Source organism: Alligator sinensis, unplaced genomic scaffold (assembly GCF_000455745.1).
Source record: "Alligator sinensis unplaced genomic scaffold, ASM45574v1 scaffold293_3, whole genome shotgun sequence".
Lineage (NCBI taxonomy): Eukaryota > Metazoa > Chordata > Crocodylia > Alligatoridae > Alligator > Alligator sinensis.
In genome coordinates, this window is record NW_005842604.1 from 307,831 (window position 1) to 321,820 (window position 13,990).

The 13,990-nt window shown below is 36.9% G+C and overlaps 2 protein-coding genes across 5 annotated transcripts in view; one reads left to right on the forward strand and one right to left on the reverse strand.

Annotated features, from left to right (window-relative positions):
- The window catches only part of RALGPS2 (Ral GEF with PH domain and SH3 binding motif 2), a 218,787-nt gene that overhangs the window by 67,092 nt on the left and 137,705 nt on the right, over nucleotides 1-13,990 (reverse strand). The window lies entirely within an intron of this gene.
- ANGPTL1 (angiopoietin like 1) overlaps nucleotides 253-13,990 on the forward strand; it is a 30,915-nt gene continuing 17,177 nt past the window's right edge. The window contains exons 1-2 of one of the 3 annotated variants that reach the window (XM_006033017.2): nucleotides 253-558; nucleotides 9,523-10,380. In XM_006033017.2, coding sequence (XP_006033079.1) covers nucleotides 9,555-10,380 — 826 coding nt within the window. In that variant the 5' untranslated portion in view covers nucleotides 253-558; nucleotides 9,523-9,554. Of the gene's footprint in view, nucleotides 559-5,587; nucleotides 5,615-9,522; nucleotides 10,381-13,990 lie in introns of those variants that run through there. The other 2 variants (XM_006033018.2, XM_014524375.2) reach the window with 2 other exon arrangements.

The window sequence follows — 13,990 nt, forward strand, 5'->3', positions numbered from 1 at the left end:
AGTCTGTTGCCATATGGTGCCCTGCCTTAAACTGGCAAACAATCTTTCCTTGTTCATGGCTTTTCAGGCTCCCTCCCCCATCCTTTTCCAGAGACTATGGATAGGAAAGGAGGAGTTTCTTCTGTTCTTCGATGAGTTCAAAATGACATCATAGGTGGGCTGAACATCTAAGTCTAGTGTGTGTTTGTTTAAAAAAAGAAAAACTGCCCAAGCGTGCTCTATATGGAATCTGGATCAGCTGTAGCTAGTTAGTGCGTTCCTGCAAGTAACACATAAAACACTGCAGCTTCAAAAACACTTCTATCCCTTTTCTGGAACAGAATACACTGGAACTTCAATTATACTTTTTTAATTAATTTAATTAGTTTGGTTAACTGTATGGAAAAGTTCGATTTTCTAATGCAGCTTGGATCTAACAAGGGAAGGCAGAAAAGCAGTCTTCACTAGAATGACAGATTAACAAAACACAATACCGGGTAATGCAAGAAGCGAAAGCAAGTTGACTTTTGGATTTTCAATCTACTACAGAAGCAAAGCATCGATAAGGTTTGTTTGTTGGTAAGTTTTCTACTTATTTTTCATACACATGCAGACTTGCTTGCAAAATCTCACACATGTAATTATGCATGGTACACTTGCTTAAGAGTTCAGTGACAGCTCAAACATTGAACTCATTTCTGTAGTACACAACGAAGAACTATGACAAACAGGAATAGTTCAACATACATGAGAAAACTGACAGCATGAACCAATTATTTCAGTTGTACTGAAAGCATTCTTACTGTATTCCATCTGAATATTTAGGTTATCTGTATAATTTAATGAGAGAGAGAGAGAGAGAGAGAGAGAGAGAGAGAGAGAGAGAGAGCGAGCGAGCGAGCGAGCGCGAGCGTGCGCACTATAGCATAAAACTGAACACGTATACAACATAAGCAGTGCACACAACTCAGGTATTTTGAGCATTACAGACAGAAACCTGGATGCACTAAAATGAAAGGAAAGTTTCCCATTTACTCTAACAATGCCAAAATTTCACCCGATGTCAGAAAGTATACTGGTAGATAGTACTATTAGAACTAGAAAATGGATATTGCAAATCTGCTATGAAAAAAACCAAGTTGACATATATGATAAACAGCTAGCAATCCACATCTGCCCAATGCAACATTTTAGTAGAAGGATTTCTATAGACTAACATTTAAATTCATTTTCAAACAACCGCTCTAGTTTTGCAACCAAATCAAGAATCCTTTGGTCGTATATAGATTCAGATTCAAACAGAACAAGTCTCTTAACAAAACCTGTTGCAAAACCAAGTAAAGTATATGAGCAAAGTTTGCATCCTTCTTAGCCATATAACAAAGGATAATAGTGTGCCTGTTTAGCAAGTGCAAACACACTCACAAAATTAAAGTGAATTACTGCATGATTGGTTGTAGTAAGGAAAATCAAAATCATTAAAAACTTTCATAAAGGATATTGTGAACTATAGTTTACCACTAAGCAGAAAACAGACTTAAGCTCTTTTCTTTGAAAATGATAACATTTAGAACTTGAAAACTAGTAATAAGCCCAGAAGATAAAAGCTTATTTAAAAAAAAAAAAGTTATCAAGGTAAAAGTTCCACATTTCATCCCTCAATGCTTTTTTTTTTTTTTTTTTTTTTTTACAAGATGGATGAATACAAACATAGTAAACTTAGAATAAATGAAAAAGTAAACTGTATTAGCCAGCCCTTGGGAATAACCTACAGAGTGAAGAATCCAAGAGAAAATGCTAAATGGAAATTTAAGTATGGCTAAAGTAATTGCAAAAAAATGACATCTGTACAAGGAAACACAAGACATTCTCAACTAAAAAGATTTAGCCTGTTCAAATTGTTTGGAAGATAAAATTCTGCTTTTTCTAACCATTATCTTACTCCCCTTAAAATATTACAGGGACTAACCAGGAAAACTAAATGTCACTGGAAAGTCTACACTGTGAATTTCAGATATTATTCTCTACTCATTCTTAGCCAAGTACAATTTAGGAACAGTTCCTAAACCTCTTGCAACAGAAAGCAGCTGAGTCAACAGCTCTGAAGTTATATAATGTTCATAGGAAAAATTATTCACTCCTCCATTGGCCTCTAAGCTTTCGGCTTTTGCTGTAAAAGACTTATTTTAAATTACCAGTGACATATTGATGGTTTATATGGTCATCAAACGATAAAGATCTAAATGAGAGAAAATACTGAATTTTAAGTTTCAAACTAATTGTGTATACATCTTGGAGGCCTTAGAACTTTTGAACATCTGCCAATAGCTACATAACTGTTACCAAGAATACTCTGACAGAAATTACTGGGTTTAATTTGCTGTTCCTCACATGTGCCCTATTAATCAGGTCTGTGAGATTTATATAGTGATTAATGAAGCAAAACTTCTCAGAGCTTACTTATTGCCAAGTGCTTAATGTTTTCAGTATCTGTTCCACTAGGAATTCTGGAGCCCCTAAATAATTCACATTTCTAAACATATGTTAGACTGCCGAGTTTTACACATGGAAGGAACCCATGTAATGACTTTTTAACAAGCTAAAATAAGTAATAGGGGTTCAAAAATCCCCATATTTCTAGGCGCTAGGAATGCAGCACTTTTTGAATCTGAATAGCTTTAAAATATATTCTGATAAGGTCACTGTTTTTCCTGTGACTTCAGGACATATGTTATAACAACCTTGCAATTATTTTGTGTTAACACGATCCTTCCAATTGTTAATTTTTAAAGCAATTTTCAAACTTCCCCCTCCCCTTACCTCTGCTTCAAAACAAGTGATTTAATTTTTTTTTTTTTAAACTTTAAACTCTGGTTAGCCCACAAAGGCTACTTGGTATAGGAGATCTAATTATGATTATTTTTGTACAGTGCATTTATCAAAACACACAAACTACAAAGTTGCAGTGAATATCAATATAAGAATCTAGTTATGCAGTCTAAGGCTGAGCAACTTGTTGAAAAGGGCCAGTCTACATGGAAAAAATCTAATAGCAGAACCACTCTGGTATCATTATGCCAACTTAACTCCACATGTTGGAATCTTATTCCACAGTAAGTACAGTGATTCCCCCCCCCAATATAAAATGTCACTATAGCAGCAGCTGAATCTAAAGTCAAGAGCCATGCTTATTCCACAATAGGACTGTCACATGATACATTTCCCCATATCGATGAACCCTAAGAGATTTCAGTTGTTTAAACAGCCACAAACAACACTTCAAATGATGTCATACATGGTAATGTATAAACTCATACTATGTAAAAAATGATAACCTTTTAACATTAGGGTATCAGTTGCTGTTTATTTTTATTACTGCATCTTTTTGAAAATATGAACACTGGACAAAGTAGATAAATGCACTGATGACATATCCATCATTCAAACACGAAGAATAAGTCTGTCCCCAGAAACACCATGTAAAATTTCTCTTCATTTGCTGTAATTAAACTTTGGATTCTTTCTTTGAGAGAAGGTTCCTCCCCCTCTCTCAAACCTTTCTACTTGGAATAGGATTTTAAGATCCAAAAGTACAAGTCACAAAATATACATGAAGTAATAAAAGGAAAAAAAAGTAGGACTATGTTCATATGATCAAAAGGCTACCATACCAGTAAGTCTTAAAAGCTATGAAACCTGAAGAACAGGTACTAAGAGAAACAGATATGTATAACAAACTGAATTAAACCAATGTACTTTACAATTTCTTCCATGGTTTAGAATCTTGGTATGCTCAGTAGGAAAAAAATCACATCACTTCAAATGAAAACAAATAGCTTGCTCTGCAGACAACTCAAATATGCTATTTACAAAAGCATATTCTGCACACCTGCTCTTCTCTATGCCTCTGCCAGAAATGACACGTTTAAAAGATCTACAGCATTTCTTCGGATAACATGCCATAACCAGTGAGAAACTAATGTTGCACTGCAAGTGAAGAGCCAGGTCAGGCTTCACTTTGATCTTTTATAGTTAAGAATTCTGTTCTTTGTTGCCAAATAAATAGCTTCTTTGTAATTAAAAAAAAAATTAGAATATAATTTTTGTAAATAAAAATCACTAATTTAAAAGGTAGACTGGAAAGGGCTTTGCACATTTGCCTTTAAAAATGAGCCAAGAGTAAGGGCTCTGCTACATGGTCAAATTAAAGCTGGACAGAAACCAGCTAGAGTTGTTGCACATTTTCAAGCACTAACTTTATAGCCAGTTGGCTCTCTATAGCTAGATAATCATTTTTATCATGCGATGATTACTTTGCATCTGTGGCTGGTCTAAATTTATTGTGTAATTAGCCAGTTAATTGCATAATGCATGTAATGTATAGCAGGGTCCTCTGTCCAAAAAAAAAAATAAAAAAAATGCAATAGTACTGTACTCACGTAGTGCCCACAATTCTGAATACTTCTGTAAAAATGATCAATGCTGTAGTTAACATTGCTTTTGTGAAGACAAATTAAGACACTGCTACTTTGGTAGACATTCAGTATGGTTGCTGCACAATCACATGGGCTCAGAACTGAAGTAGTTAAAGAAGCACCAGAAAAATGCCAACAGGCTGCCTAACCCCGTGTTTGAGGTTTAAACTCACTCATGATGGGGTAAAAAACATCATTAAAAAAAGCATTTTAAAGTAGCACTGCTTGCAAATGCTGCTTCTATCACTTACCTGTCAGGCCCTTGGAGTTCTGTTTTTCTCAAAAACAGACATTTTTAGCCCCATGTAAAGACTTGTTCAGCTCAAAGTATAGAAGTTAACAGTCCAACTCTAAGAAACTCATCTTGGGGTCTGAACAGATGGTATTTACCTTCGTGGAATGTATGTTAGTATTTTAAATTGATGTAAGTTGCATTGGAGTCCTGAGAGGACAGACAAACAGCAATACATGCTAACTTTTTGCTGTAGGTGGTATTTACAATACCTCCCCACTAGACGGTAGGGAAGTTTGCAGTAGATTCTGCCTTGTAACAAATGGCTTCTATGAGATGGACACTGACATTCAACAGGATCACAGGAAAACAGGGCAGAAAAGGATCTCACAAGGTCATCTGGTCCAGACCCCTGCTGGAGGCTGGACCACCCATGACTAATCCCAGCCAGAAGTCTATCCAAACTTCTCTTGAAAGTTGCCAGGAATGGAGATGCCACAATTTTCTAGGTGGCTTGGCTTCTTCCAGTGCTTCAACCACCCATATAGCCAGAAAGTTCTTCCTAATATCCAACATGAATTTCCTCTGCTGCAGCACAATACCATTGCTCCTGTTTTAGTACAGCCACAGAGGAAAGACTATTTCCATCCTCTCTCTTTAAACACCCTTTATGTATTTGAAGAGTGTTATCAAATTCCTTCCCCCTCCTCTGTCTTTTCTTTTCCAGACTGAATAACCCTACTTCTTGAAGCTTTCCCTCATAAACCATATTCCTCAGGCTTCTACTCACGTTTGTCACTCTCTGCTGGACTCTTCTGAATCTGTCTACATCCTCCAAGAAGTGTGGGGCCCAAAACTGGACAGTACTCTGGCTGAAGCCTCACCAGTGCCAAATAAGAGTGGAAGAATCATTTCTTTTGATTTGCAAGTGAGATTCCTTGTAATACATTTTATGCTGTTGGCATTTTTTTTCAACAAGAGCACATTGGTGGTTCATATCCAGTTTATAGTTCACTGTACCTAGACTAGTAGGTACAAGTTATCCCCCAGTGACTTAACCCCAGATGAGGCACTTATGCTGTTGTAAATGTCATGTACCCAAGCTGTTAACGTAATTATAAACGTATTTAAGGTTAATGCAAGTCCAATCAGCAGATGGCTCAACTTTTGCTTATTATGGAGCACTAAGACAAAACTTGAGCAGCCAGTAGCTTTTGGTTATTATATGCTATGCCATTTAGTTCATCCTGTGATCAGAGAGCACATTTAAAGCCAAAATCCTGAGAACACTTGTAAGTTACACCCTTCAATTAAAAAAAAAAAAAGTAATAAGCTGGTAGGATTAAGACCTATAAATATAATAAATTATTACAAGGAATGAGAACAATTAATTGAGGCAGAACACTGGAATGGATTAAGTGCTTCATTGCAGTAGGCTTGCTTTTAAGACATTTATTTGTAATATCCTTCAGAGGAAAAAAGTTATAGAACACTATTTTTACTTCCATTTGTTCACCAAATTAAAAACAAACACACAACAAAATGTAGTAATTAAGTTGCATCTCTGACAGCATCAGAACTCAATTATGTTCCTTTTAATAAAATATTTTTTTAATGCTATTTGGAATTTCATGGTGCCACAGGAATTTATTAGGAGCTGTAATGGGTAAAATAGGAAGCTGTTGTAAAAAACTCAGATAAATGTCTATGTACACAGAGAACTAAAACATGGTACTACTTTTTATTAAGCAGTGCCATCTTTCATATGTCAGTGAAGTCATATATGCACCCAAGGTACAAAGTTATTTTAAAATAATAGTTGGAGGATTTAACTAAAGTTTATTAGGAAAATATCTTAAATTTCTGGTGTTGTTTTTAACCAGGATTCAAATGAAATTCTGACAAAACTCCAACACTAGGCATTGCATAACTAGTTAGTAGAATAAGTGAATGACAAGTTACCTTCCTGTATACTAGACTACATACGTAAATGGTTTGCTAAACATGTACATACAATATTTCTTATAAAAATAAATTTAAAGCAATACTGCTTACTTTTATCTTTCCTTACATAGGGCACTGTGGTACCCCAAAACTTGTCTAAATCCTTCCTAACGCTATATAGCTGGTCCAATAAAAAAAATACCACCCACAAAAAAAATCTTGCCCTGAGCAACAACATATTTACTCTGTTTGATTAAAGAAGGGGTTTGCCAAGCATACACAAATAGTAACAATTATCAATAGAACAGATGAGACCAGAACTCTTCATAATTTAAAAAAAACAAAAACTCACAGCTCATTTTACCTACAGGATATTTTTATTAGGGGCATGCTCTGGTCTTCATCAGTCTTGTTTTGTAGCCGACATACTTGGGGAACAGACATTTAGAAGATTTAGCAAGGACAAGTGATAACCTATACCTGTTTGCTACTGCTCAGGCCAGAAACCCTACCTAGGCTACTGGTTTTGCATCATGGTGCAACAGAAACAGCATGAAACTAATAAGCTTCCATTAATTTCACTCCAGTGTTGAGAGACAGAGATTCATTTCTACTTTTTCCATACCTGAGACAACAGGAGAGAGAGCAATCTGCTTGTCAAAACTGAAATTAATGCTCCAACTATACTTTCCCTGAAGTCAGCAAGAAAACTGTAATGATCAGAGGATAGTTATTAGTTTACTTAAATATGAATACTATTTGTCACCTTGAATGCTGTGGTAAAATTTAAAGAAGGGATCTCACTTTTCATGTGTTAGAGTGATGTTGTAGTTATGATGGCCCAATAATTGTGAGTGAAGGACTTCTTAGGGTAACATCTTTTATTGGACCAGCATTCTTCATCAGTATCATCTGAGCTGTAAAAGCCAATACAGCATAGTAAAAACCACAATTGTAAGAAGGGAAAAATTCCCAGGGACAGCAGACAAACAGAAGGTGATTACGAGGAGGGTACCACAGTTGGGCATGATGGGATTACCTTGTTTGCAGATCTTTGGGAGTGCACAAAGTTCCTGGGGTGGGAGAGTGAGGTATAGTGGAAGCAGTTTTTCCTAGAGCTGGTGTGGGAAGGATGTGATTATATTTTCCAGTTCCAGAGTGAATTCTGGTTTTGGGTCTTCCTCAAGTTCTTTATAATATTTGGTGTAAGAGAACTGTCTGGTGGCTTCACTGATGCAGTCTTTATGGTTGATGATGACTAACTATAGCTCCACCTTTGTCTGCTGATTTGATTACTCTCTCACTGTATAGCTTTATGGCTTGTCTTTGAGGGAGGGAGGTTTCTGGGCTTTTATTGAGAATTTTGCTTAAGGGAAATCTACTTAACACTGTTAAGAGGAGAACTTGGGAACAAAAATTCATAAACTGGACGGACATTAAGAACCCAGGATTCAACACCGATACTGGTTTTATGACACATTGTTACATACCTGATTCCTGAATTATTTTCATGCATGAAAGCTGAGAATGACCCTTCTTCCTTCTGATAGGCCTCTCTCTCAGTAATTAGCTTTTTCTGCTAATTGTTCATCTGTTACCCGTGGCAATTTCTCGCCCTACTCTTAAAACTGTTTTTATTTATTTATTTATTTATTTTACTACGCTGTTCTGGCTTTTACTGTTCAGACCTAATGAAGAATGCCTCGCATTTGAAAGCTTGTCCAACTCTTTCCTTACTATGCAGTTGGTCCAATAAAAAGGCATCACTCCAAGAAATCCTGGCCTCATTTTTCAATGTGTTCTTACTGTCCTATGTAGCAACAATATAAAGCAAAACCATTCTGTTACATGTTGAAAGGATTAAATGTTTTTAATATTATAATTTATAGCTGATAAAATATACCCAACTTCTTTACAGATCAAGGGGTTGATGATTTAAGTGTCAAGAAGGAGCAGTGTAACAATGACAATTAAAATCCCTCAAAGACACCTAAAAAAAGCATCCATTCTTTTAAGTGGATATTCTTACTGCTTTTTCACCTTTGTCAGGATGCATTTTGCCATCCATTTTGTGAAGGGCTGATATATCATATTTTCTTTTGAAGGTTAAAATCAGAAAAGAATTGTGGGTAGTGTTTTCTCTTCTCAACACCTCACACAAATATGACGTACAGTTCTGAGGTGTATTTATTTTGCTTTACCAGAGCAGACGTCAAAATGGAAGAGAAAGAGGTGAAAGGACACACATGGCTTTACTGAGTAAACTCCCTCATTAGAATTTTCATTAAAATATTTAAAAATAGTGATAGATAATTTAAGATCTGTATTAGAAATCAGATGATCAGAGTACCCTAATTTCTTAGTAAAAATTCTGTTTCATGAGAACAAAGGTCAGTATGTGTTTCCATTCACATACGAAAGAATTACAACCTTAAATATTCAAGCAAAATATGACTGCAGAGTTAACATTATCAATAATTGTTTCTTACAAACATGTTAGCTTAAAATGAATTCTGGATAACTATTTTAGGGCAATCTCCAAAGATCGTTATTTGTAAATCTTATTGGAGATATAATTAAAATGATTAAACACAGTATAAAAGCTAATGCCATTTAAGTGGGCAAGAACAAGTCAAGTTTGCATACATTTGTCCTGCTAGGAAGGTGTAACATCCCCTTTGTATAATTATAGAACTATTTAAACAAATACATTTTTTAAATAACTAAATTCAGCATCATGAGAAAATATTTATTTGGGCAGCATTTATAGCAGACAGCCTCAGCTGCGTATGTGGCCTAACAAAAGATTGTTTTTTCCCCCCAATATGTTACTAAACATAAAGTAAGGCCTTAAAACTGAATTCAGCTTTTCATTTTCTTTTTATTTCTTAGTCTTTTCTGAAATCCAACACATTCACTTCAAAATGAAGATATTTACATGGACTTTGGGTATGGTATTATTTCTACTACTGTCTACAGGCCATTGCAGAGAACAGGCTGCACTCAATAAAGTATCCCAGAAACGGCATCCTCGTTCAACAGATGGTGGAGAAGAAGGGAAAAAGTGTGGTTACACGTTCCTGGTTCCTGAACAAAAAATAACAGGGCCAATTTGTGTAAACACTAATGGACCACGTTCTGATAACAGAAAAGATGAAGTCACAAGGATGGACATAGAAAATCTAAAGGATGTACTATCCAAGCAGAAACGGGAGATTGACGTCTTGCAACTAGTGGTGGATGTAGATGGAAATATTGTGAATGAAGTAAAATTGTTGAGAAAAGAAAGTCGTAACATGAACTCTCGAGTCACTCAACTTTACATGCAGCTCTTGCATGAGATAATCCGAAAGCGAGATAATTCTCTTGAGCTTTCCCAACTGGAAAACAAAATCCTCAATGTTACAACAGAAATGCTGAAGATGGCAACAAGATACAGAGAGCTCGAAGTAAAATATGCAGCACTGACTGATCTTGTAAACAATCAGTCCGTGATTATTTCTTTATTGGAAGAACAATGCTTGCGGGTATTCTCACGACAGGACACACATGGGTCCCCACCTCTTGTTCAGGTGGTACCACAGCACATACCTAACAGTCAACCCTATACACCTGTGCTTTTGGGAGGTAATGAAATTCAGAGAGACCCAGGTTATCCTAGAGATAGAGATGTAAGACCACCACCTGATCCAGCTACTTCTCCTACAAAAAGTCCATTTAGGATACCGCCACTAGCTTTAATTAACGAAGGTGAGTTTATCAATTTCTACATAATGATTTCTTGATTTTAAACAAATAGGCAATGCACCTATAATACTTATTTATAATAAGAAGGGAATGAGTACTTAAAAAAGAACAACATTCAAATAAATATAGCCTGTTTTCTAACAACAACTTTTGAAAGCAGCTTTAGATTTATTAAATTACCAAATTCCTGGGGTTGATTCTGAGCTGTAGTTGGCAGGAAGTTTCATGCAAATATTTAGTATTTTGAATTCAAGTTATATAGTTCAGTTTTAATCGACACATTTATTATTTATTTATTTGGTTTATGCGCCATCCTCTCCAAAAAGGCTCATTCATCCAGTTATAAATTATACTTATTATGTGCTGTTGCAGGAGGTTGAGTAATGCTTTGCAGTGCTGCTCCCCTTCACCCAATTATGTAGATTTAGTAAACACAAAATTAGTAGTAAAAAAGAAGAAAGCATTTCACTGAAGGAGTTTTAGAACTCTAGCATGATTACTGCATATGTTTATAAAAATTTGATGGAACTGTTGTTTTAACTTCATCTCCGCAGTCCTGAAAGCTTTTATAATCTTTTTCTCATGTATGCTTTCCAAGTAACCATCTTTCTCCTAACTTTTTATAAGCTTACACAACAAAATGCTCTGCACTGCTTTCAGTCACAGCTGGATATTCAACTGGGTTCCTGGGGTGAAGACGTATATTTATTGTGGCTATTCTGCAAACACTACAAACAACCAGCTGCTGATACAAAGAGAGATTATTTTCCTCAAGGTCTGGGGAAAAGTCAAAGTACAACAGAAATAACAAATGTCATGAGAACTGAATCACCTATATGCAGCACAAAAGAAATGTAGCCAATATAAAGAAGTTAGGTTCATGTCTAATCAGGAGCACAGGCAGAATGGTCTTAAGAGCTATAGAAAAACTGTGCACCTGCTTTATAATTAACAACAGAAATGTCCATAGAAATGAGATAAAGCAACAGCACAAACAGATATCTTCTGTAAAACATTTAAGTCTTTCTTTTTCCCCAATCCTTTCAAATGTGGCATTCATTTCTGGAACTTAAGATAAAGGAATCTTAACATGCATCTTAACAGTAATGGTTTAATTTGCCCAAGGTTCCTCTCCCCACCCTCTAAAACAGTGGAATTTGTAGCTTTAAAAAAGGGGTATCTTGCACAGAGCAGGGAGAAGGATAGAGCAGTTCTAGAACTGATGAAATGCAAGTTATTGAAACTTAAAATAGAAATCAATGTATAATAAATTGCAAAACCATTTTTAGTCTGTATCTCTCTGCTGCTTCCAATTAAAGCACCTCAGTTTAATAGAAAAGTACATAAGAGATAAGCAATGCAAGAGGAGAGTTAAATTACTGGGGCGGAGAGCTGGGACAGAAGAGTTACAGGACCACAAAGAAATATTTACTGATGGATAAAGACGACAAATAAAACACAAACTAACAGGGCACTGTTAAAGTTAAAAAGACAATTGCCAAGTATAATCATGGAAGGAGAAACTGTCAGCTGGACAAGTCAGAATACATTTTTCTCTTATTATATTTGAAGCAGTAGTTCAGGTGTACTTGAAAAAGGACAGGCAAGCTGCATATAAAGACAGGTTTACATTAAGTATGTATATATATTGTGGGTGGGAAGGATAATTTAACCACATTTCATTGAAGTGAAAATAAGGGAACTCAGCTTGGTGGAAGACAACTCCCTAAAAGAAAAATAAGTGTCTACAAAAACAAGTTCATTAATTGGAAAGTATGAAAAAAAAAAAATCTTACTTGATAGTGGGTTGTTAGGGCAAAATAAATAGCATTTTAAGCTCCATTTACCACTTAAAAATACAAAAAAGAACATCCTTTGACAACACAGATAATAGCCCCTTGTTTCATTTTGCTTATAAAAGGAAGTGCTTTGTAAGGAAATATTTTTTCCAATGTCATGATGAAGAACGTGTCATACCCAAAATAAACTCTTTTAATTCCATTAAAACAAGCCAAATATTGCCTTACAGGTTACAAAGCCAAGCATTAACAAATCAGAAAAAAGAAAAAGAAAAAAAGAAAAATCAAATTTAAGGTGGTATATGAATACTTAGGTTTCCCACCACATCTTTACCTTAAATCATAGGTATACATTATTTTTTCACAGCCTTCAGTATTCAAAGCCTGATGTAGTACAGAGGTAGTTAGCCATGTTGTTGTATTCATAACAGCTGACGAAGTAGCTGAATACAAGACAAAGATTTTCTCCCAATTGGCAAGGGGGAAAAAAGCCCCTCATCTTCTGATCCCACACAAGAAAATCTCACTAAATACATTGTCTGTTACTCACCTGCTGCCAAAAGCAGCATATGCTCAGCAATGAAAGCCAACTATGAAGCTAATTAAATACAGTCAACACTGAGCCTGAGTATAATACACATGGCCCATATCAGGCAAACATGCTGATGGGTTCCTATCACAAGGACAGGTTAGTGAAGTCCATTTGAATAAGGCATATGGTAGAGCCCATTAAGCAAGCCCCCCTCACTGCCAACTCTTTTTCAAGTCATGGTGAGCCACTACCCTGCACACATTTCAACTTCCTCTTCACTCTCACAACTGAGCTATGCCTTTCTTTCCCATTTCCAATGATTCCTGTTTCTTCAGCAGACTTAAATGTCTGGCAAACATCACCAAACAGGGCCCCAAACAGTCAACCCAGAATCCTGTTGCCCTCTCTCTCAACCTGGCACCTATGATTAGTGTAGCCGTGCCCCCCCCTTGAGGTGAAGCCACACCAGGTTGCCTTGCACCTCATCTGCATATAAATTTTTGGAGCATCCCATGACTCATGACAACAACTGGCTCCAGTTGTAAGTGGGGGCTAGTCACCACACACACCCTTTTTGAGCGGGTAGGGGAGGGGGGGAAATCTAGAATACACACATACTGAGAAGTGCTGAGCTGTTGAGTCATCATTACTTAAAATCCTATGGACTATGGTGGGACCCAACCCAATGAACTATGTGGTAAAATCACAAGCCTTTGTCTTTGGATTAATAATGTGCATAGTAGGTGTGTCTACACATGCATTAGATCCGGGAGCAGTTTACCTGCGAGTAAAATACTCATGCGTATTTTATGCTCCTGGGCTGGCGTCCACATGTGCAGGGAAGCAGGAGCAGATTTCCTGCTAATGGCAGCAAACTGCTTCCGCTTCCTGGGACCCTGCAATGTGCCCCTGCCACCACCAGAAGGATCTCTAGGCTCCCCCTGGGTTCTACCCCAGGGGCTAGCAGGAAGGACAGGGTGAGGAGAAAGCTGACTCTAGGCTGAGGCTAGAACACTTCCCCCGTGCCCCTGGGGAGCAGCCTAGCCCCGGCTCCCCAATCAGGGACAGAGAACTTAGAAAGAGCTGCAGGGCAGGGGTGGCCCCCTACCCTGTTCCACTGTTGGGGCAATTAACAGCTAGCTTGCTGCTAGCTGCCCCACTAGCAGATCAGGGCAGGGGACTAGGACCTACCCCAACCCCACAGCTCTTTACAAGCTGTGTGCCCTGATCGGGTGATCAGGGCACAGAACTGGGACAGTTCCTAGCCCCTGCTCGACAATTG